A 22,723-nucleotide genomic window follows, 5' to 3' on the forward strand; every position below is an offset into this window, starting at 1 on the left:
CTGAAGATAATGGAGAGTTAAAAGGTTTTAAGCTGTAGAGAGAGAAAATTAGTCTTGTGTTTTAGCATTATCACCTCTGGTTGCAGATGGAGAATGAATGCGAGGGGCATGAGTGGAAGCTGGAAGACAGTGAGTTCATGGAAATGAGGAGGAACTCGATGTTGTGGTCTACGGGTGGGTGGCGCGCAGTTGTGGTAAGTGGGGATGGAGATCCGGGTATGTCGGCAGGATGTACAGGCGGTGGAATGCACAGGACTCAATAACAGATGAACGTGGGGAGTGAGGGAGAAGGAGGAGTTTTTAGTTAGTATGAATGGGAACGCGAGGGTACCATTTACAGCTACGAGTAACCACGCGGGAGGAGCAGGCCAGTTGCGGGCAGTGGAGGTGGAGGCGCGGGCACCTTGTGCAGCTTGTCCCTCGCGCGCCGCCGTCTGCGCCGCCCGCGGTTAAGTCTGGAGAGGCTGCCAGTGCTGGGGTTCCGGTTCCGGTTCCGGTTCCAGCTGGCGTCTGTACCTGCGGCCACTGTGAGCAGTCATGGCGTACTCCACAGTGCAGAGAGTCGCTCTGGCTTCTGGGCTCGTCCTGGCTCTGTCGCTACTGCTGCCCAAGGCCTTCCTGTCCCGCGGGAAGCGGCAGGAGCCGCCACCGACACCTGAAGGTAAGAGCAGGCCAGCTCCCTCTGAGCTGCCTGGCGCCGACGAGTACGGAGAACGCTGCTCGAGGGAGGGGTGACTCTGGGAGTCTGCAGCCTTCACCGAAATATCCACCAAACTGGCTGGAGAGGGCGACGAGACGGCTTTGAAGGGCCAGTCCCCACGGTTCCGTGGTTGTCTGCGGGCGGCGGCCTAGCTGGTTCTGCTGCAGGAAGGGCCAGGAATGTATGCATGTCTGGGCATCCTTTAGGTGGCCTTGCATACTCCCGTTTACGCGCAGTCCCTTCTCTCTTCCCCCACTGGCTTAACTCATCTTGTCACCATCTGTTCAAGGGTTCCCAGCTGGGTTTCCCTCTTTAGGGTTACCGTGTACTTTCTGACGCGCTTTGTGCGAAATCAAGGCAAATGGAATTGGTACAGCAAACCTTAATTCATTATGTTCTTTCAACTTGGTGCTGGGCGCTCACTGCTTCAGGCTCTTCTTGTGCCTTTAAAAATATATCTTGAAGATTTTAATAACCCCAGTTTTAGTTACTGAAACAAATTATTACGTTCCCCTTATTGAAGCAGTATTTATCTGTTAATTCTTTGTTGTTGGCATGATGTATGTGGTGTTTAAAAATTCATCCTCTTAGCTGAACTGGGGGGCTTTTACAGAATAAATGTAAAGGCATGGTGCTGAAGGGTGGGAGGAGGAACCAGAACAATTCTCTACAGGTCGTGAAGTTCTACTGATAACTTTCTCCTGTAAATTATCCTTGTAACGTCTTTAAGACATGGTTTTACGGTGTCTGAACACTTCCAGTAGTGTTCAAACTGTTGATTGCTGGACAGCTTTTGAACTCTAATCCACTTTCCTCTGCTTTATGCACATTGGCTGTAGTTCCATTCTTTTAGCATCATACACACTATAAATGTAAAGCACCAAGCTTTAGGGTTGCAAGGCTGATTGAACACAGATAATTCTATTTACAGAATTTGCCTGATAATCTTTATGCTTGTAAGATTGTAAGATTATCCAGCTGGAAGAGACTTCTAAAACATCTTTCCATATTTGTTCTTTTTTTCTTTCTGCCTTATTGAAAATCCCAAAGATTTTTACCTACTTTGTTAATTTGTCTGCCTTGAAGAAGACTAAATTCATGATGATCCTGAATAGTGAAGATTCTTCTAAAACAGTTTTTTTTTTAACTTGTCTTTCCATTATGGTGAATTATCTTGAACAAGTACTATTGAATGTGAGTGAGAGACACTCTTCTGAACGTTGTAGAAAGTGTGGAGGGGAGATGACACATGGGTTGTTCCCGTGAGAACTCAAGTATTGGTATTCAGCGTTCTCATCTTAGGATCTTTGTACTTTCAGTTCTCTTTATTCCTGAAGTGCTGTTCTCTTCCCTCCGTGCCCTTCTCATCATTCAGATTTCTGCTCAAATGAAAGCTCATCAGAGACACTTCCCCTAATGACCCTAATTAAAATAATTCTTTCTTTTCCCAACATTCCCTATTTTATCATGTTTTATTTTCTCCATGGTAGGCATCGCTATATGATATGGAATATTCTTAAGTGTTTAATTGTTTATTTGTCTCCACCTTCTAGAATGTAGGTTTTCAAGGGCAGGGACTTTGTCTTGCTTACCACTATTTCTTTTTTTTTTTTTTCTACTTTTATTTATTTATTTTTATAATGTAAGTAGGAAACTTATATCTGCATAAATGGTGCCAACTTACAGCTATTTCTTCAACTCCATTTTTACGGATCTGCAAAAGATTACCAGTTACTGCGACCAGTCTCTTTCAACTGCACAACAGTTGCTGCCTTTATTTGCATAATTAACTTGCCTGTTGGTGGAGGGAGATGATGTGAGCAGAGGCAAACAGGTGCTTATTGTTTGTTGCCACTGACATAGTGAAGCTGCAAGGTGTAAGCAGGGTTGTGATTCATCCCCTATCTCCTGCAGCTTGGCTTGAGTAACTGACAGCCTTAACACCTCTTTAAGCATTGTTCTTTGTTCTTTTTATTTTTACTTTTATTTATTTATTTTTTTATTCTTTTTTTTATTGCATTTTAGGTTTTGGGGTACATGTGAAGAATAGGCAAGATTGTTGCATAGGTACACACATGGCAGTGTGATTTGCTGCCTTCCTCCCCATCACCTATATCTGGCATTTCTCCCCATGCTATCTCTCCCCAACTCCCCACCCCTACTGTTCCTCCCCTATTTCCCCTACAACAGACCCCAGTGTGTGATGCTCCCCTCCCTGTGTCCATGTGTTCTCATTGTTCAACACCCACCTCTGAGTGAGAACATGTGGTGTTTGATTTTCTGTTCTTGTGTCAGTTTGCTGAGAATGATGGTTTCCAGGTTCATCCCTGTCCCTACAAAGGACACGAACTTATCGTTTTTGATGGCTGCATAATATTCCATGGTGTATATGTGCCACATTTTCCCTGTCCAGTCTATTATCGATGGGCATTTGGGTTGGTTCCAGGTCTTTGCTATTGTAAACAGTGCTGCAATGAACATTCGTGTGCATGTGTCCTTATAATAGAACGATTTATAATCCTTTGGATATATACCCAGTAATGGGATTGCTGGGTCAAATGGAATTTCTATTTCTAGGTCCTTGAGGAATCGCCCCACTGTCTTCCACAATGTTTGAACTAATTTACACTCCCACCAACAATGTAAAAGTGTTCCTATTTCTCCACATCCTCTCCAGCATCTGTTGTCTCCAGATTTTTTAATGATCACCATTCTAACTGGTGTGAGATGGTATCTCAGTGTAGTTTTGATTTGCATTTCTCTAATGACCAGTGATGATGAGCATTTTTTCATATGTTTGTTGACCTCATGTATGTCTTCTTTTGTAAAATGTCTGTTCATATCCTTCACCCACTTTTGAATGGGCTTGTTTTTTTCTTGTAAATCTGTTTTAGTTCTTTGTAGATTCTGGCTATCAGCCCTTTGTCAGATGGGTAGATTGCAAAAAATTTTTCCCATTCTGTTGGTTGCCAATTCACTCTAATGACTGTTTCTTTTGCTGTGCAGAAGCTGTGGAGTTTGATTAGGTCCCATTTGTCTATTTTGGCTTTTGTTGCCAATGCTTTTGGTGTTTTGGTCATCAAGTCTTTGCCTATGCCTATGTCCTGAATGGTTTTCCTAGGTTTTCTTCTAGGGTTTTTATGGTGTTATTGTTTAGGTCTTTAATCCATCTGGAGTTAATTTTAGTGTAAAGTGTCAGGAAGGGGTCCAGTTCCTGCTTTCCGTACATGGCTAGCCAGTTTTCCCAACACCATTTATTAAACAGGGAATCCTTTCCCCATTGCTTGTTTTTGTCAGGGTTGTCAAAGATCAGATGGTTGTAGATGTGTGGTGTTGCCTCTGAGGCCTCTGTTCTGTTCTATTGGTCTATGTCTCTGTTTTGGTACCAGTACCATGCTGTTTTGATTACCGTAGCCTTGTAGTATAGTTTGAAGTCCAGTAGTGTGACGCCACCCACTTTGTTCTTTTTGCTTAGAATTGACTTGGCTATGAGGGCTCTCTTTTGGTTCCAATGAAGTTTAAGGTGTTTTTTTCCAGTTCTGTGAAGAAGGTCATTGGTAGCTTGATGGGGATGGTGTTGAATCTGTAAATTACTTTGGGCAGTATGGCCATTTTCACAATATTGATTCTTCCTAACCATGAGCATGGAATATGTCTCCATTTGTTTGTGTCCTCTCTTATTTCATTGAGCAGTGGTTTGTCATTCTACTTGAAGAGGTCCTTTATGTTCCTTATTAGTTGTATTCCTAGGTATTTTATTCTCTTTGTAGCAATTGTGAATGGCAGTTTGTTCTTGATTTGGCTCTCTTTAAGTCTGTTATTGGTGTATAGGAATGCTTCTGGTTTTTGCACATTGATTTTGTATCCTGAGACTTTGCTGAAGTTGCTTATCAGTTTCAAGAGATTTTGGGCTGAGACGATGGGGTCTTCTAAATATACAATCATGTCATCTGCAAATAGAGACAATTTGACTTCCTCCTTTCCTATTTGAATACCGTTTATTTCTTTTTCTTGCCTGGTTGTTCTGGCTAGAACTTCCAATACTATATTGAAGTTTCTTATTACCCACCTTCTGAAGCCTGTTTCTGTCAATTCATCACACTCATTCTCCATCCAGCCTTGTTCCCTTGCTGGTGAGGAGTTGTGATCCCTTGTAGGAGGAGAGGCATTCTGGTTTCAGGTGTTTTCATCCTTTTTGCGCTGGTTTCTTCCCATCTTTGTGGATTTATCCACCTGTCGTCTTTGTAGTTGTTGACTTAGATTGGGTCTCTGAGTGGACATTCAGTTTGTTGATGATGAAGTTATTTCTTTCTGTTTCTTAGTTTTCCTTCTAACAGTCAGGCCCGTCTGCTGTAGGACTGCTGAGGTTCACTGTAGGCCCTGCTTGCCTGGGGATCACCTGCAGCAGCTGCAGAACAGTAAGGGTTGCTGCCAGTTTCTTCTTCTGCTATCTTTGTCCCAGAAGGATACCTGCTAGATTGGTCAGTCTGAGCTCTCCTTTATGAGATGACTCTTTGGATATATGGGGGTCAGGGAGCTGCTTGAGGAGGCAGTCTGTCCTTTATAGGAGCTCAAGTGCTGAGCTGTGAGCTCCGTTGTTCATTCAGAGCTGCTGGGCAGGTACGTTTAAGTCTGCTGCAGCAGAACTCATAAACACCTTTTTTTTCCCCCAGGTGCTCTGTCCCGGGAAGTTAAGCCTTTATTTATAAGTTTCTGTCATGCTGCTGCCTTTTTTCAGGGCTTCCCTGCCCAGCAAGGAGGCAACCTAGTCACAGTCTGCCTGCAGAGGCTTTGCTGAGCTGCTGTGGGCTCTGCCCAGCTGCCATGTGAACTTCCCTGCAGTCCTATTTATACGGGTATAGTTAGAACTGCCTCGGCAATGGCGGCCCACCTCTGTAATGGCGGACTCTCTCTGTAATGGCAGGCTGCCTCAGCAATGGCAAATTACCTCCATAGTGGTGGACTGCCTCGGTAATGGCAGATGCCCCTCCCCCACAGAGCTGGACTGTCCTGGGTTCAGCTGTGCTTGCTGTGAAACTCTCAATCCAGAGCATTTTCAATTGATGTTTTTTTGTGGGGGTGGGACCAGCCGAGCCTGGTCACCTGGCTCCCTGCCTCAGACTCCTTTTATTTTTTTTTCAGTTGAACGGGCAACTCTGTCTCCCAGGTGTTCCAGTCACCTGTTGAAAAGGCGCCAGGATCGTGTGATTTCCTGAGCGGCGACCCACTGCGCCAGCTGAAATAGCTGCACTGAGATTTGTGGTGCCTTTTTGCCCGGGAATCTCCTGGCCTGGCTCCCTGTTTCAGTCCCCTTTTTTATCAGTTGAATGGGCAACTCTGTCTCCTAGGAGCTGCAGTCGCCAGCTAAAACAGCGCCGGGACCCATGTATTTTGTGCAGAGACCCGCTGTGCCAGCCAAAACAGCCATGCTGGTGACCCGTGGGGCTCCTCTGCCTGGGAATCTCCTGGTCTCTGGGCAATAAAAATCCATCTGGAAATGGCGGGGTCCACTCACCCTCCGCACTTTCGCTGGGAGCTGCAATCCTGAGCTGCTCCTAATCGGCCGTCTTGGATCTGTCCTACCACTATTTCTTTAGTACTTGGCATATAATGGGCAGTCAATAAATACTTTAAATTTAAGATTATTAAGCTACTAATATTGTAAATTCTGTTTTGGAGAAAGAGAAGGTACTGAAGTAGTATAACCTAGGAAAAAAACCTTACCTTGAATGATATATTCCAGTAACTGAAATTTGCAGCAATGAATCCTATTTTGGGGTTACATACCCCTTTGAGAATCTGATAAAAGCTATTTTCTTTCTTTCTTTCAAAAGCTATATTCTTTTTTTCTTTCTTTCTCTTCTCTTTCTTCTCTCTTTCTTTTCTTCCTTTTCTTTCTTTCCTTCTCACTGTCTCTCTTTCTTTCCTTCTTTCCCCTCCCTCCCTCTCTTCCTCCCTCCTTTCATATCGTCCTCTCTTTCTTGCCCCCTTTCCCTTTCCCTGGGTCTCGCTCTGTCACCCAGGCTGGAGTATAGAGTCATGATCACGCTCATTGCAGCCTCTACTGCCAGGGTTCAGCTGATCTCCTCAGCCTCCCAAGTGACTGGAACTACAGGTACATGCCACTACATTTGGCTAATTTAAAAAATTTATTTTGTAGAGATGTGGGTCTCATTATATTGCTCAGGCTGGTGTCGAACTCATGGGCTCAAGTGATGCTTCTGCCTTGCCTTCCAAAGTGCTAAGATTACAGGTGTGAGCCACTGCACTCAGCCTAAAACTGTATTTTCTCTCTAGAAAAATGTACATATCCTTTGTAAATATACTCAGAATTTCAGCATCAATTCAGAGAATTCTCAGAACCCAGAAATCCCTGCTTTGAAGAAAGGAATAACTCTATTTGAAAATTCTTAAAAGTACATGTCATTATGTCTTCCATTTTTGCTCATTGATGTGCATGAAACAAGCACAGTTCCCTTTCCACATGAGAGCCTTTAAAATAGTCTTTAAACAAATATTTATGATGTACTGTATCTTGTACTATGCACACAGTGTACAGACACTGTGTATTCCAAGAAAAAATGAGCCAAATCCATAGTAAACGAAAACAGATAAATGCAAGAGTGTTAACTCAGGTCTGCACAGGGAACAATGGAGACATGTATGCAATGGTCAGTGTTAAGACTTAAGAAGGGTTTCAGGCCGGGCGCAGTGGCTAACGCCTGTAATCCCAGCACTTTGGGAGGCCAAGGCAGGTGGATCACGAGGTCAGGAGATCAAGACCATCCTCCTAACACGGTGAAACCCCATCTCTACTATTAATACAAAAAATTAGCCGGGCGTGTTGACACACACCTATAGTCCCAGCTACTTAGGAAGCTGAAGCAGAAGAATTGCTTGAACCCAGGAGGTGGAGGTGATAGTGAGCCGAGATTGTGCCACTGCATTTCAGCCTGGGTGACAGAGCGAGAGTCAGTGTCAAAAAAAAAAAAAAAAAAGGGTTTCATAACCAGCTGTGACAGCTCATGCCTGTAATTCCAGCACTTTGAGAGGCTGAGGTGGGAGGATTGCTTGAGCCTAGGACTTTGAGACCAGCCTGGGCAGCATAATGAGACCCCAATCTCAACAAAAAATGTTTTTTTTTAATTAGCTGGGCATGGTGGTGTGCACCTGTAGCCCCAGTTATGCTGTAGGCTGAGGTGGGAGGATTGCTTGAGGTCTGGAGGTCAAGGCTACAGTGAGGTGTGATTGTGTTGCAGCCTGGGCAACAGGGTGAGACCCTGCCTTAAAAAAAAAAAAGAAGAGTTTCGTAGAGCATAGAGGAGGGAAGTTTTTTTTATTTTTATTTTTTTTTGGGGAAAACAGCTTTCTTGTGATCTAATTTACATATCATACAATTCCCCACTTAAAGTGTATAATTTATTGGGTTTTAGTATATTCAGAGTTGTGCAGTCATCACCACATCAATTTTAGAATATTTCATCATCCTCTCAAGAAACCCCATACTTTTTAGCTATCACCCCACAAATGCCCCACCCCACTTCCAGCCTTAGGCAACCACTGATCTACTTTATGTCTCTATAAGTTTGCCTGTTCTGGACATTTCATGTAAATGGAATCATACAGTAATCTTTTTTGACTGACGTCTTTTAACTAGCATAATGTTTTCAAGTTTCATCCATGTTGTAGCACGTAGCAGTATTTCTTTTTATGGCTGAATGATTTTTTTTTTTTTTTGAGACAGATTCTCATTCTGTCACCAGGCTGGAGTGCAGTGGTGCGATCTTGGCTTACTGCAACCTCTGCCTCCCAGGTACAAGTGATTCTTCTGCCTCAGCCTCCCAAGGAGTTGGGACTACAGGTACACGCCACCATGCCCAGCTAATTTTTGTATTTTTAGTAGAGACAGGGTTTCACCATATTGGCCAGACTGATATCAAACTCCTGACCTTGTGATCCATCTACCTGGGCTTCCCAAAGTGCTGGGATTATAGGCATGAGCCACCACTCCTGGACTATGGCTGAATAATATTTCATTGTATGGATATACCATATTCCATTTATTCATTCATCAGTTGATGGACATTGAATTTTTGCCTTTTAGCTGTTATGAATAATGTTGCTACTGATGTCTGTGTACAAATGTTTGTGTAGACTTATGTTTTCATTTCATTTCTCTTCAGTGCATACATTTGGAAAATGTGAGCATTCTAGTGTGGCTGAAACTAAGTGTGGAATTTCTAGGTTGTGTGCTTATTATATGTTTAACCTTTGAGGAACTGCCAGACTGTTTTCCAAAGCAGCTGTACCATTTTACATGACCACCAGCAGTGCAAGAGGATTTCTGATTTCTTATCAATACATGTTTGTTACCTGTCTTCTTGATTATAGCCATCCTAGTGGGAATGAAATGGTATCTCATTGTGATTTTATTTGCATTTCCCTGATGATTAATGGCATTGAGCATTTTTTTGTGTGTTTATTCACTCTTTGTCTATTTATATGTCTTGTTTTGGAAAAATGTCTATTCAGGTCCTTTTAACCCTCTTTAAAAGTTGGATTACTTGTCCTTGTTTTTGGAGAGACAGGATCTCACTCTGGTGCACAGGCTGGAATGCAGTGGTGCCATCATTGCTCACTACAGCCCCAAACTCCTGGGCTCAAGTGATTCTCCCTCCTCAGCCTCCCAGATAACTAGGACTACAGGTGTGTGCCACCATGCCTGGCTAATTTTTAAAAGTTTTTTGCAGAGACGAGGTTCTCACTAAGTTACCCAGGCTGGTCTTGAACTCCTGGCCTCAAGTGACCCTCCCACCTTGGCCTCCTGAAGCAGTGGGATTACAGGTGTGAGCCACCACAGTTGGCCTCTTGTCTTTTTATTGTTGAGTTTAAGAGTTATTTGTATATTCTTGGTTCAGGTCTGTTTTCAGATACATGATTTGCAAATGTTTTCTTCCATTCAGTTGTTACCTTCACTTTCTTGATGGTGCCCTTTAAATAAGAAAACTTTTAAATATTGATGAAGTCCAGTTTATCTACCTTTTTCTTTTGTTTCTTCTGCTTTTGGTGTCATATCTGAGACAAATTACCATATCCAAGGTTACGAAGATTTTTGCCTATGTTTTCAAGTGTTGTAGTTTTTGCTCCTGCAGTTAAGTCTTTGATCCCTTTGAATTAATTTGTGTATATGGGTAAGGTAGGAGTCCAACTTCATGCGGATATATATAGTTGCCCTAGCATCATTTGTTGAAAAGACAAAATTCTCATTGAATTGTTTTGGCACCCATGTCAAATCAATTGACTCTAAATGTAAGAGTTTATTTGTGGGCCCCCAATTAAATTACATTAATCTATACGGTTATCCTTATGCCAGTACCATGCTGTCTTAATTATTGTAGCTTTGTAAGTTTTGAAATCATGAAATGTGTCCCCCAACTTTGTTCTTTTTCAAGATTGTTTTGGCTATTCTGGGTCCTGTGACCTAGCGTTTCCATATGAATTTTAGGATTATCACATTAGTTTCTGCCAAAAAAAAAAAAAAAAAAGCCAGCTGGGATTTTGATAGAGTGAAAGTGAAGTGAAGCAATTTGGGGAGTACTGCCATCTTACCAATATTAAAGCTTTCAGTCTATGAACACATGATTTCTTTTTATTTATCTAGGTCTTTAATTTCTTTTAAAGGAGGTTGTAGTTTTTAGTGTGAAAGTCTTATTTTGTTAAATATATTCATAAGTATTTTATTCTTTGATGCTATTATAAATTTTGTTTTCAGATTGTTCTAGTGTATAGACAATTAGTTTTTGCATATTGATACTGTATTTTGTCACCTTGCCGAACTTGTTATCTGCATATAGATATAGAGATAGTTTTACTTTTTTTATTTTCATCTGAATGTCTTTTATTTTTATTTTTACTTTTTTTGCTTAACTGCCCTAGCTGAAACCTTTACTACAATGTTGAATAGAAGTGGTAAGAACAAATATCCTTTCTTGTCCTTGATCTTAAGAAGAAAGCTTTCATACCAGTATATATAATGTTATCTGGGGGCATTTTGTAGATGCCTTTTATCAGGTTGAGGAAGTTCCCTTTTATTCATATTTGTTGAGTGTTTTTCATTATGAAGGGGTGTTGAATTTTATCAAATACTTTTTTTCTATGTATGTTGAGATGATCATGTGTGTTTTGTCCTTTATTTATATAGATGTGGCATATTACATTAATTGAAATTTAGATGTTAATCCGGCTTTGCCTTTCTTGGCTAAATTGAGGAGGAAACTCTTAAAATGTTTTGTTTTGTTTTGTTTTTTAAATCTTCCAGATGAAGAGGGCATTCTAGACAGAAGAAACACAGAGCCAAGAAACACAGAGCGTTAGGGCCAGGTGCAGTGGCTCATGTCTGTACAATCCCAGCACTTGGGAAGGCCAAGGCAGGCAGATTCCTTGAGACCAGGAGTTTCAGACCAGCCTGGCCAACATGGAAAAACCCTGTCTCTACTAAAAATATAAAGATTAGCCAGGTTTGGTGGTGCACCCCTGTAATTCCAGCTACTTGGGTGGCTGAAGCAGGAGAATCGCTTAAACCCGTGAGATGGAGATTGCAGTGAGCTGAGATCACGCCACTGTACTCTAGCCTGGGTGACAGAGCAAGACTCTGTCTCAAAAAAAGAAAAAAAAAAAAAAGAAACGTAGAGCCTTGAAGTATCCGTAGAGTGTGAGAGAAGACTACAGAGAAGTTGGCATGGGCCAAATCGTGAAGATTTTTTTCTATTATACTTAAGGAGTTTGGGTTTTATTCTAAAGGAAGATGAGGCATATTAAGTATGTAAGTAGAAGAGAAACATTTAATGTGGTTTTAGAAAGGACAGCCTGGCAGCAGTGTAGACACTGCATTGTGAGGATTTCTTCAGGGAGAAGATTGTTGTAATCATCCAGTTGAGACACCGTGAGCATCACCAAGTCGATGTCATTGAGCTCATCTGTTAGGATGCTTGTGACAAGTGACAGAAAAGTCAGCTTGACTTGTCTTAAGACAGAAAGAGAACGTATTGACTTGTGTAAATGAAAAGACCCTGTGTTAGAACTGTCTTCCAGTGTGGTATGATCCAGTGACTCTCACTTGTCACATCGGGGCTCCAGCTCTTATTTTCTGTTCTTTATACTCTGGGTTCATTCTGAAGTTGGTTCTGTACTCTGGCTGCTCCCTCAGGGTAGTAACGGTGGTTGCAACAGTTTTAGACATTACCTCCTCTCATGTCATTCATTGCCCAGAGAAAGTGAGAGTGCCTCATTTGTATATGTATGTATATATGTATGTATGTAGAGCTGGCCTGGAACTCCTGGCCTCAAGTCATTGTCCCACATCAGCCTCTTAAGTACTAGGATTACAGCACTTTGCTGGGCACAGCTCCAGGCTTCTTCTCTTTTGAGTCCTCCTTCACTCTCACCTTCCAACCCCACTCCCCGGATTCTTTCCCAGAAGTTCCAGCAAACATATCCACTCACATTAATGGCTTGAATTAAGTTAACTTGTGGTGCCGTGGGTAGAAAGAATAGGCTGATGAACCCACTCTGGAGTTGAGAGGAGTTCCCAAAGGGAAATAGGGATATTGGAGCAAGAAAGGTTGTCAATGGATAGATTGGAAGGAAGAGAACAATTTTAAGAGACATTTTAAAATAGAATTGGAAGGTGAGGGAGAGGGAGACATCTGTGTTGTTCTCAGGTTTAGGTGAAAGGATAGATGATGATATCCTTTGCCAAAATAGGAATGGAGGAAAAGTAGATTAAAGGTGTGTGAAAGGAAAATAAAACCTTGGGACCCCAGTTCACTATGCCTAAAGGAAAAAATAAAGCTGAAAGCTGAGTCATGCAAGAAACTGCCTTTCCTTTTGTTCCTAAGCAGGTAGCTACAGATAAAAGATTAAATATCTCCACAGGTAGCTACTATAGGTTCACCTTATCTTATGCAAAGAACCTATTTACTGAGCACCAGATGAATACACAATTGACTATTCCCCTACCTGCTCCTTTTCTCTTGGAACATATGGATTACCATACCTTTCTTTCCCCTCCAGCTCACTTTTCCCCTTGAAATATTGAAGCCCTCAAAATCATCTTTGGAGAAAGACACAGAACTCTCTCCTGGGTGTTTTCTTAATGTCGGCAAAATGAACTTCTAAATTGATTGAGGCCTGTCCCAGATACTTTTTGGTTTACAGGTATAAGATGATTAATTCAGCAATTGGAAAAGTAGTATTATGTCCCTTTCTTCAGTCTTCTTTCCTGTGTTAATATCCCTAGCTCCCTCATTCATTCCTGGTATGACCTAGTTGCAAGTATTTGAACACAGCCCTCTTAGAAGAGGCTCTTAGAACTGCAAATAACTGCACATCTAAGACAGTTCATGAAAGAACAATCTATTGTTTCCCTGTACCCTTCTCTTTTTTTTTAAATTCTATACTTAATGCTTTCTGGAGATTGCTTTAGTTTTTAGCATTTTACTTGCTGACTTTGCTGTATATTATAATTCTAAGCCTTTTTTAATTTTTAATAGGAGCTGTTCATCTAGGTTTTGTTCATTTTTCTCCTGTTCACTTGATGCTTTGGAACCAAATATAGGACTTTGTAGTTTTCCCTATTGCATTTTATCTGTTTAATATGGCCAAGAATTCTAGCTCTTGAAATTTTTTCAGAGTATTCATTGTTTCATTCCGTGTATTTGTTTACCATTTCTTAGGTGTGTGCCATTCTTGATTTAAAAAAAACTTTTTGTTAAAGACATTTTCTTTTTTTTTTAAAGATGGGGTTTCACCATGTTGGCCAGGCTGGTCTTGAACTCCTGATGTCAGGTGATCCACCCACCTCGGCCTCCCAAAGCGCCAGGATTACAGGCATGAGCCACTGTGCCCGGCCAAAGACATTTTCAAACATAAGTTGAGAGAGTAGTAAAATGAATCCACATCACCCTACTTCAGCAACCATCAATACATGGTCTTATATCCTAGGTATCCCCACCCACTTTCCCCTCCATTCACTGGATGATTTTGAAGCAAATCCTAAACATTGGATCATTTCATCCTTAAATGCTTCAGTCTTGCATCTCTAAAAATGGATTCTTATTGAAATGTAGCCACAATACCATTATCACACCTAAAAAATCAATACTTGTTTAATGTCATTAAATAGCTAGTTGGTGTTCAAATTTTTCCCACCATGTTTTAACTTTACTTTTTTTTTTTTTTACAATTTTATGTTTGATTATGATCAGCATGTTTCCTCTTTTTGTTTGTTTTTGTTTTGTTTTGTGTTTTTGAGTTGGAGTCTTGGGCTGGAGTGCAGTGGCATGATCTTGGAGTCTCTGAGTCTCTGTCACTCAGGCTGGAGTGCAGTGGCACGATCTCAGCTCAGTGCAACCTCTGCCTCCCAAGTTCAAGTGATTCTCCTGCTTCAGCCTCCTGAGTAGCTGGCATTGCAGGCACCCACCACCATGACTGGCTAATTTTTTTGTCTTTTTAATAGAGGCAGGGTTTCACCATGTTGGCCAGACTGGTCTCGAACTCCTGACCTTAGAGGATCCTCCTGCCTTGGCCTCCCGAAGTACTGAAATTACAGGCGTGAGCCACCATGCCCGGCCTCAGCATGTTTTCTTGATAGGTCAAATTATTTTTTTAAATGTGTTAGTCATTTAAAACTGCTTTTAGCATCATACCAGTCTATTCATGGAAACCTTTTGTTTAGGGTCATTCAACCAGATGGTTATTTGTTTGCTCTATTCCATCTTACTCTGTCACCCTGGTTTGCCTGCTTCTTCCTTCCTCACTTCAGTCTATTCTCAATACAGCAGCCATAGTATCATGTTAAAGCTTAAGTCAACTCATGTCTCTCCCCTCCTCAAAACTCTCCAGTGGCTTCCTGGCTCAGATGAAAAGATAGTCTATACATGATCCCAAAGGCCCTATATAATCCTCTTCCCCATTTGCTTCTATTTTTCCATCTTTTTCACTTTGTTGTGGCCACACTGGCTGCCTCCTTACTGTTCCTTGAATATGCAAGCATACTCCCACCTCAGTGCCTTTGCAGTTGCTGTTTCCATTGCTTGAAATGCTCTTCTTTTGGATATCCATGTGCCTTTTCCTTCGTCTTCATGTTTTCTCTCAAATGACATTTCCTGATGCCTTCTCTGGCCATTTCAGCTGAAATCTTAACTTCCAACACAGTCTTACCCTTTCTCCCTGCCTTATTTTTTCTCCTTAGTATTTATCACTTTCTTGTTTACTGTCTCGTTTCCGACTTAGAAAGGAGGCTCCGTGAGGATAAGGATTTATATTTATTGTGTTCATGGCTGTGTGTCCAGCTTTAGAAGAGGCCTGCATGTAAGTAGACAACATTTATTGAACGAGTGAAAGAATGAGTTAATTAATGAGTGCTGGCTCCTAGGGATCATGACTTCCTCTATTAGCATTTGTAAGCCATTACCTTATTATTACATTCATTATGATTACATAAATGATCATGCATCCATGTGATAGACTATTATGAATTCAGTAATTTATATTCATGAAGTTTTAAATGACATGGAACATTGTATGATACAAGTGAAAAGTAAAGATATATATTCACTAGAAAGATGTCAACATTTTAACAGTGGTTATTTCTAGATCATGTAATTATGAGGGGTTGTTATTCTTTAAATTTTTCTGTACTTTCTTAATTTTCCATAGATACGCATTTCTTTTATAATCAGAAAAAAAGTACTTTCTCTTCTCTTCCACATCCATTAAAAAAAATGGAAGAATCCTTTTTAGAATCTAGCCCAAGAGTTACATGTTCACTTATCTATAGTTTGTTGAGTTTGTCATCCACTTTCTACTTTCCGCAGACTGGAACAGTAGTTCTCTATCTTAATTCTTTTAAGATTTCACTTTTTACCAACATAATTTCTTAAATTTTTCTTTAGTTCAGTGACCTTATTTGCAAGTTTACCTAGTTCTCTTGATAGAAATTATTTAGTGAATAGGCCTGAATTTATCCTCCTCTGGGACTTTACTTTTGTCCTTAGGATTGTTAATTCTCGACTGAACCAAAAATTTATCCCCTTAGATGTAGAAGCAAAATGGAGGTTGGCAAGTTCTGTTTTCTCAGCATTACATTTTATCCTAAGGCAAATTGCCTTTTTTCTCTAAACATTACTAAAAATACCCCTTTGGGTTTTGCTAGTCTTTTTGTAAATCTGCATTTATTTTGGGCCTTGGCCTCCTCGTGTCACTCTTCTGAGTCTTGCCACTCTCTCATGCTGATTGCCCAGTGCCTATCTTTTCATCTTTTCTGTCCTGCACATCTACTTTTTTTCCTGCACATCTACTTTTTTTTTCCTTGTTGTTCCTACCTGCTTGAGAATTTTTGAAGTGCCCATACAGAAATGCATTTTAAGGGCTATCCTCTCAGAGAGGGTCTCATCCTACGGCTTTATGTCTGTTTTCAAAAATTCTTAACTCTGGGCCAGGCATGGTGGTTCACACCCGTAATCCTAGCACTTTGGGAGGCTGAGGCAGACAGATCACCTGAGGTCAGGAGTTCAAGACCAGCCTGGCCAACATGGCAAATCCCTGTCTCTACTAAAAATCCAAAAATTAGCCAGGCGAGTTGTTGCATGTCTGTGGTCCCAGCTACTCGAGAGGCTGAGGCAGGAGAATCTTTTGAACCTGGGAGGCAGTGAGCTGAGATCACACCACCGCCCTCCAGCCTGGGTGACAGAGTGAGACTCCATCTCAAAACAAAAAACCAAAAACTTCTTAACGCTGCCTTCCTAGAGCTTGTGCTATGCGATTCCAACTTTATGTCAAAAACACTAAGATGTCTTTCTCCTGAGGTTACCCTTTCATTTCATCAACCCGTTTCTTCTTTGGTCAGAGTAGCAGTTCCTCTGCTCTCCCTGTGTATCTATGGAACATAAAAATGTCAGCACACTTGGTCAAGAACTTGTCAGTTGTTTCATTGTTAGCCTAATGAGAGTTTGAATAGGTTCCAGAGTAGTTGAAGTCCACCAAGATGACAGTGTGCCACTCTGTGCTAGAGTTGGCCTCAAGAGAGTCCTATCTACTATTTCTACTTGGCTAGGAACCTTTGGTGATCGTTTAGTGTTCCCACAGTAACATTGTATCTGGGCATCTCTCCTGCTGACCCTGCCTGAATGCTTATATATAGGGTTCCTGACCGGGCATGGTGGCTCATGCCTGTAATTCCAACACTTTGGGAGGCTGAGGCAGGCAGATCACAAGGTTAGTAGTTCAAAACCAGCCTGGCCAATATGGTAAAACCCCGTCTCTACTAAAAATACAAAAATTAGCTGGGCATAGTGGCTTGCACCTGTAGTCCCAGCTACTCGGGAGGCTGAGGCAGAAATTGAACCCAGGAGGCGAAGGTTGCAGTGAGCCGAGATTGTGCCACTGCACTCCAGCCTGGGTGACAAAGCGAGAGTCCGTCTCAAATAAATAAATAGATAGATAGATAGATAGATAGATAGATAGATAGATAGATAGATAGATAAAATTCCTTACTAGCCCCTCTCCAGTGCCCCTGGTCCTGTGGAATAGCACAGACCCTTTGTCACGATGTTCTCCTCAAGTAAGTCGTGTCCCACTGAGTCTTAATCTCTCTGAGATGTGAAAATACACAGATACGTGTATATGTGCATGTAAACATATACACATATACATGTATGACACACATGCACATACATAATTCTTTGTTATCTTAAACTAGCTTCTTATGTGTTGGTATGTAAGTGCCAGAAGACAAAGATACTTTTTGGTTGCTTACTGTTTATTTTCTCTAATGGAGCATCAGAAATCTACTCTGAAGAAATGTTCAAGGACAGAGAGATTAGGAAGTCATTTTGATTTCCAAGAGTCATTTTCCTGTTCATGTATTATGGAAATGAACAGAAAACAATAGACAATTTGAGAGCCCATGAATGCATGTAAAATTAGGCATTTTTTCAAGTTTAGAAACTTATAGGTAAGTGGGTATGGAACACCTTGCTTGATCAGTCATCCTAATTGCCAGTTTCTATTCTTGAAACTGTGAAATTGAAAACTGGCAGGATAATGAAGTAAAAAACTATTTTTAGCTCTAAAAGTGACTGGGCAGGATTTTGAGATTCTATTGATGGCTAACACTTGCAGTATAATTCATCTAGATCAGTTCAGCAAAGATTATAACATGCAAGATCCAGAGCCTGCCCTGTGGGGGACCCAAACATAAATAAAACACTGGACCTTTATTCAAGAAGTTCTTAGTTTGTCTTCCAGCCAGAGGCCACCGGGAACATACCTGTAGTTGAGCAAGTTGAGTGTATTACTTGTTGCAGCAAGGGAGAATGCATACCATGGGAAATCGTGGGGTGTCTCAATAAGGCACTGTTAGAAAAGGTCATTATAGGTTTTGGGTTTGTGTTAGGTGATCTGGAAGATGGTTTAAGGATGTGGTGCTTTACTCTGAATTAAATGCTTTCAGGAAGTAAGGCAAAGTCTATGACTGGTATCTTAACAGTTTATCTAAGGGGAGGGCCAACTAGAGAAAGGCTAAAGCTGTAACTGATAAAGAAGCCCCATCATTCATATTACCCAGCACTAGGGGATATTAGGTATTTTGTGTGGCTTGGGCAGTGTTCATGTTTTGTTTGTGTTCAGACAGATTACAGAGTGGTCTTGCTTTTTTCTTGATCCATCATGATCACAGAATGACCTTGTCTAATGCTGGTGTTCTGAAATTGCTTGTGTGTAACAGGAGAACACCACACCTTATCTTTGAGTACCAAGCAAGCTCATTGCAGTATCAATGCCTAGCTGATAATATCAGGCCAACTTTTGGATGTTAGAGGCTGCTTTTCTTGTTCTCAGATATGATATATAGGTTTCAGTCAGCACCAGATAAAATTGGGTAGAGATGGTGCTTAGTAGAAGATGTTACCTGCTTTTGTTTCCCAATTCATTTAAATACAGGCTATAAGACACATTAATACAACTCTTGAATAAGGCCAAGTGTGGTAAGTGCAATTAAAGAGGCTCAAGCAGTGTGTTTTACAGGCATGGGGAGTGGCATGAGAAGATGCTCTGGGGGTGTGGGGGCAGTATTTGGCCTGGGCCTTGAAGAATTGGCTGGGTTTAGATATGTGGTTAGAGAGGAAAGCAAAGCCACTGTAGGATAAACATAGGCTTAGAAGCAAGAAGGTAAAAGTCAGATTCAAAGCATGGCGGAAACCCTAGTTTGGCTGGATGAGTGGTATGTAATGGGAAAGTAGTGTGAAGAGGTACTTTTGGGTTAGATTATGGAATTCAGTTGTTTAGGACTTCAATTTGAGGGTGTTGTAACCAAGCGAGTCAGAAGGAATGTGCCAGGCTCTGATTTCCAAATTAAGAGTCCTTTATTTGCTGGCGACTGAGAGACAGCTAACACTCAAAATTCTCTCCGCCCCAAGGAAGAGGCTTGGTTATCTTTTATACCTTGATTTAGGTAGGGGAGGGGATACGTAGCTGAAGCAGAATTTTACAGAAGCAGAACAAGCAAGTTAGATAAGGAAGCTGGTAACGGGGGCAGGAGGTTTCCAGGATTGTTGGTTGCTAAGGCTATTTCCATATGGTCATCAAGGAGAGTAGCAGGGGGAACTTTCCATACAATCAATCACCAAGGAGGGTATTCACAACAGCAGGTAGACTTGCCAAGCAGGATGCGATTACAATTGTTACAGGTGTGAAGAACAGTGTGCTTCAAACTTTAACGCTTCAAGGCTTTTAAGTGCAGCATGACCCAGCTATGCACCTGCGGGGGCTGTGGCAGGGAGGGAGAAGCTAGGCTGGAGCTTACCACTGAGATGGAGTCAGTTAGGCTAATACCTACTATATATGCTAGCTGCTTTGTATATATGATATCATTTAATCTGTTGTAATTCTTGTAAACTCTGAAAAGTATGTATCATACCCGTTTTACAGATGATGAAAATGAGCTCTAGAAAGATTAATTTAACCTCCACTGAAATAGTTGGAGGCACAGCCATAGTCTTAACCAATAGCTGACTGAAAAGGTGGTACTTGTTCTAGTTCACTCTGCTACCTCCATTCTGCTCTAATACAGCCCCTTGTCATCAGTGGAGACCATTAGAAGCTTTCGATCAGAGAAATGGCAAGACCAGTTAGAATTGTGCTTTAGGAAGATTATTCTGGTAACAAAACAGTGGTAACTGATGTGTATTGAGTGTATGGATCAAGCCCTGTGCTAAGAAACTTAGACATGTAGTGCTCTCTTTTAGTAATACATAGGATGGATTGAGATTGGAGAGGTTGATAAAAGATGAAAAAAATCTGATTAAATTAGCGGAAAATGTCAAAGCAGTAGAGAACAAAGCAGAATCCGGTAGAAGGGAAATGTAACAAGATAGGGCCCTTCTGGTCCGAATGTGGTGGTGCTCACGCCTGTAATCCCAGCATTTTGGGAGGCTGAGGCAGGCAGATCACAAGGTCAGGAGATTGAGACCATCCTGGCTAACACAGTGAAACCCTGTCTCTACTAAAAATACAAAAAATTAGCTGGGTGTGGTAGCACGTGCCTGTAGTCCCGGCTACTCTGGAGGCTGAGTCAGGAGAATTGCTTAAACCCAGGAAGCAGAGGTTGCAGTGAGCCGAGATTGCACCATTGCACTCCAGCCTGGGCTTCAGGGCGAGACTCCATCTCAAAAAAACAAAAAAAAAGATAGGGCCCTTGGAGGAGACCTATGAGGAAAAACTGCTATTGTCTTGGCTTCTACTTTAAGTAATGCTGAATGAAATATGGCTTCTACAGCCTCCTCAATGTTTAGGGAAAAGCTTGGCTATCTTAAGGAACTGGCCCCATTAAGACCTTTCTTGAACCACTGTTTCTTTTCTTTCTTTTTTTTTTTTTTGAGACAGAGTCTTGCTCTGTCACCCAGGCTGGAGTGCAATGGCCCAGTCTCGACTTACTGCCACCTCCGCCTCCCAGGTTCAAACGACTTTCCTGCCTCAGCCTTCTGAGTAGCTGGGATTATAAGCATGTGCCACCACACCTGGCTAAGTTTTTTGTATTTTTAGTAGAGACAAGATTTCACCGTGCTGGCCAGGCTGGTCTTGAACTCCTGACTTCGTGATCTGCCCACCTCGACCTCCCAAAGTGTTGGGATTATCGGCATGAGCCACCCTGCCTGGCCTCTATTTTTTTTTTTTTATTAAAATAGACACATGTCCAGTTCTTTATAGATTTATTTGTCCCCAAAATGAAATGCTGCAGATGAGTTAATATTGCTTTCAGAAAACCCTTTTGTTAACAGTGCTAAAGTTTTTGTTTTGTTTTTAACAATAGGTATGGTTATTAACAAAGGAAGGTAGAGCTTCACTTTGTAAAATCCATTAATTTTTTTTTTTTTTTTTTTTTTTTTTGATACAGAGTCTTACGCTGTCACCCAGGCTGGAGTCAAGTGGTGCCATTTCGGCTCACTGCAACCACAACTTCTGCCTCCTGGGTTCAAATGATTCTCCTGCCTTAGCCTCCTGTAGCTGGGATTACAGGCATGCGCCACCATGCCCAGCTAATTTTTGTATTTTTCGTGGAGACGGGGTTTTGCCATGTTGGCCAGGCTGCTCTCAAACCCCTGATCTCAGGTGATCCACCTGCCTCGGCCTCCCAAAGTGCTGGGATTACAGACTTGAGCCACCATGCCTGGCCAGAATCCATTAACGTTAAGTTTTTAGTTAAGTTTAAATGATAAGCTAAGAGATTTTTTTTTTTTTTTGAGATGGGGTCTCCTGTTGCACAGGCTGATCACACAGAGGCGTGATGATAGCTCACTGCAGCCTCAAACTCCTAGGCTTGAGCGGTCCTTCTGCCTCAGCCTCCTGAGTAGGTAGGACTACAGGCACATGCCTCCACAGCCAGCTGATTTATAAAAGTTTTTTGCAGAGAGGAGGTCTTGCCATCTTGCCCAGACTGATCTTAAACTCCTGGGCTCAAGCAGTCTTCCCACCTCGGCCTCCAAATTTTGGGATCAAATTTTAATAATAAAGGAAACCTAAATATGGGGAAAGCTTTCAATAAACAATTAGGATTTAGTCACATTTCCTTTTAGAGTATTCTTAAGTATCTGTAGAGATAGCCACACTGCTGTTTTGTTTTCTAGATTAGAAAACCTACAGTTTTTTAACAATGAGAACTCATGGACTCAGGGAGGGGAACATCACATACCGGGATCTGTCAGTGGGGTGGTGGGCTAGGGGAGGTATAGCTGGGGAGATAGCATTAGGAGAAATACCTAATATAGATGATGGGGTGATGGATGCAGCAAACCACCATGGCAGATGTATACCTATGTAACAAACCTGCACGTTCTTCACATGTACCCCAGAACTTAAAGTATGATAATAAGAAAAAAGAAATGCAATAAACAGATAACTTAAAAAAAAGAAAACCTACAGTTTTATGTTCTGCTATCTTTATTCTGATCTTTTTAGCTGTTTTTAATAAAGCAAACTTAAAAAACACTCATCTTATTTGTAGTGTAACTCTGAAATAGATCATTTGTAATAGAGAAGAATTGAAAATAATCTACATGTTTATCAGCCAAAAAAGGAGTAAAAAATTATTATATGGTCATACAATGTGATACTATATTGCAGTTTAAATGAATCAACTAGAGCCATACATATCAACATGGATACATTTCTTGGCCAAAATGTTGATTCCCCACCTGGAAAAAAGGCAGAAAAGGAAAGTTGAAGAAGCATGTGTCTAATACAATCCCATAGGACTTTTTAAAATTGTGGTAAAATATATGTAACATTTACTATTTTAACCATTTTTAGGTAAACAGTTCAGTACATTCACATTATTGTACAACCATCACCACTGTCTATTCATATGAAGTTTTAAAACATTCAAGACAAAATTATATGTTGTTTATAGATGCATAGTTATGCAGTAAAATCTAAAAGCACACATTCTAAGCATAAGCGCCAAAATCA

General features: G+C 41.2%; 1 protein-coding gene across 5 annotated transcripts in view; it reads left to right on the plus strand.

Annotated features, from left to right (window-relative positions):
- Positions 1 to 490: 490 nt before the first annotated feature.
- The window catches only part of RIC3 (RIC3 acetylcholine receptor chaperone), a 79,386-nt gene continuing 57,153 nt past the window's right edge, over positions 491 to 22,723 (plus strand). For 3 of the 5 annotated variants that reach the window (XR_010338359.1, XR_010338358.1, XM_064365212.1), the window contains exon 1: positions 494 to 661. Coding sequence is in view for 3 of the 5 variants with exons in the window: in XM_064365212.1 (XP_064221282.1) it covers positions 538 to 661 (124 nt within the window). In the remaining 2 variants the exon portion in view is untranslated. Of the gene's footprint in view, positions 662 to 22,723 lie in introns of all 5 variants that reach the window. The other 2 variants (XM_021675128.2, XM_012456719.2) reach the window with 2 other exon arrangements.

This window comes from Aotus nancymaae, unplaced genomic scaffold (assembly GCF_030222135.1).
Source record: "Aotus nancymaae isolate 86718 unplaced genomic scaffold, 86718_ANA_hifiasm-v0.15.2.pri h1tg000059l, whole genome shotgun sequence".
Classification (NCBI taxonomy): domain Eukaryota; kingdom Metazoa; phylum Chordata; class Mammalia; order Primates; family Aotidae; genus Aotus; species Aotus nancymaae.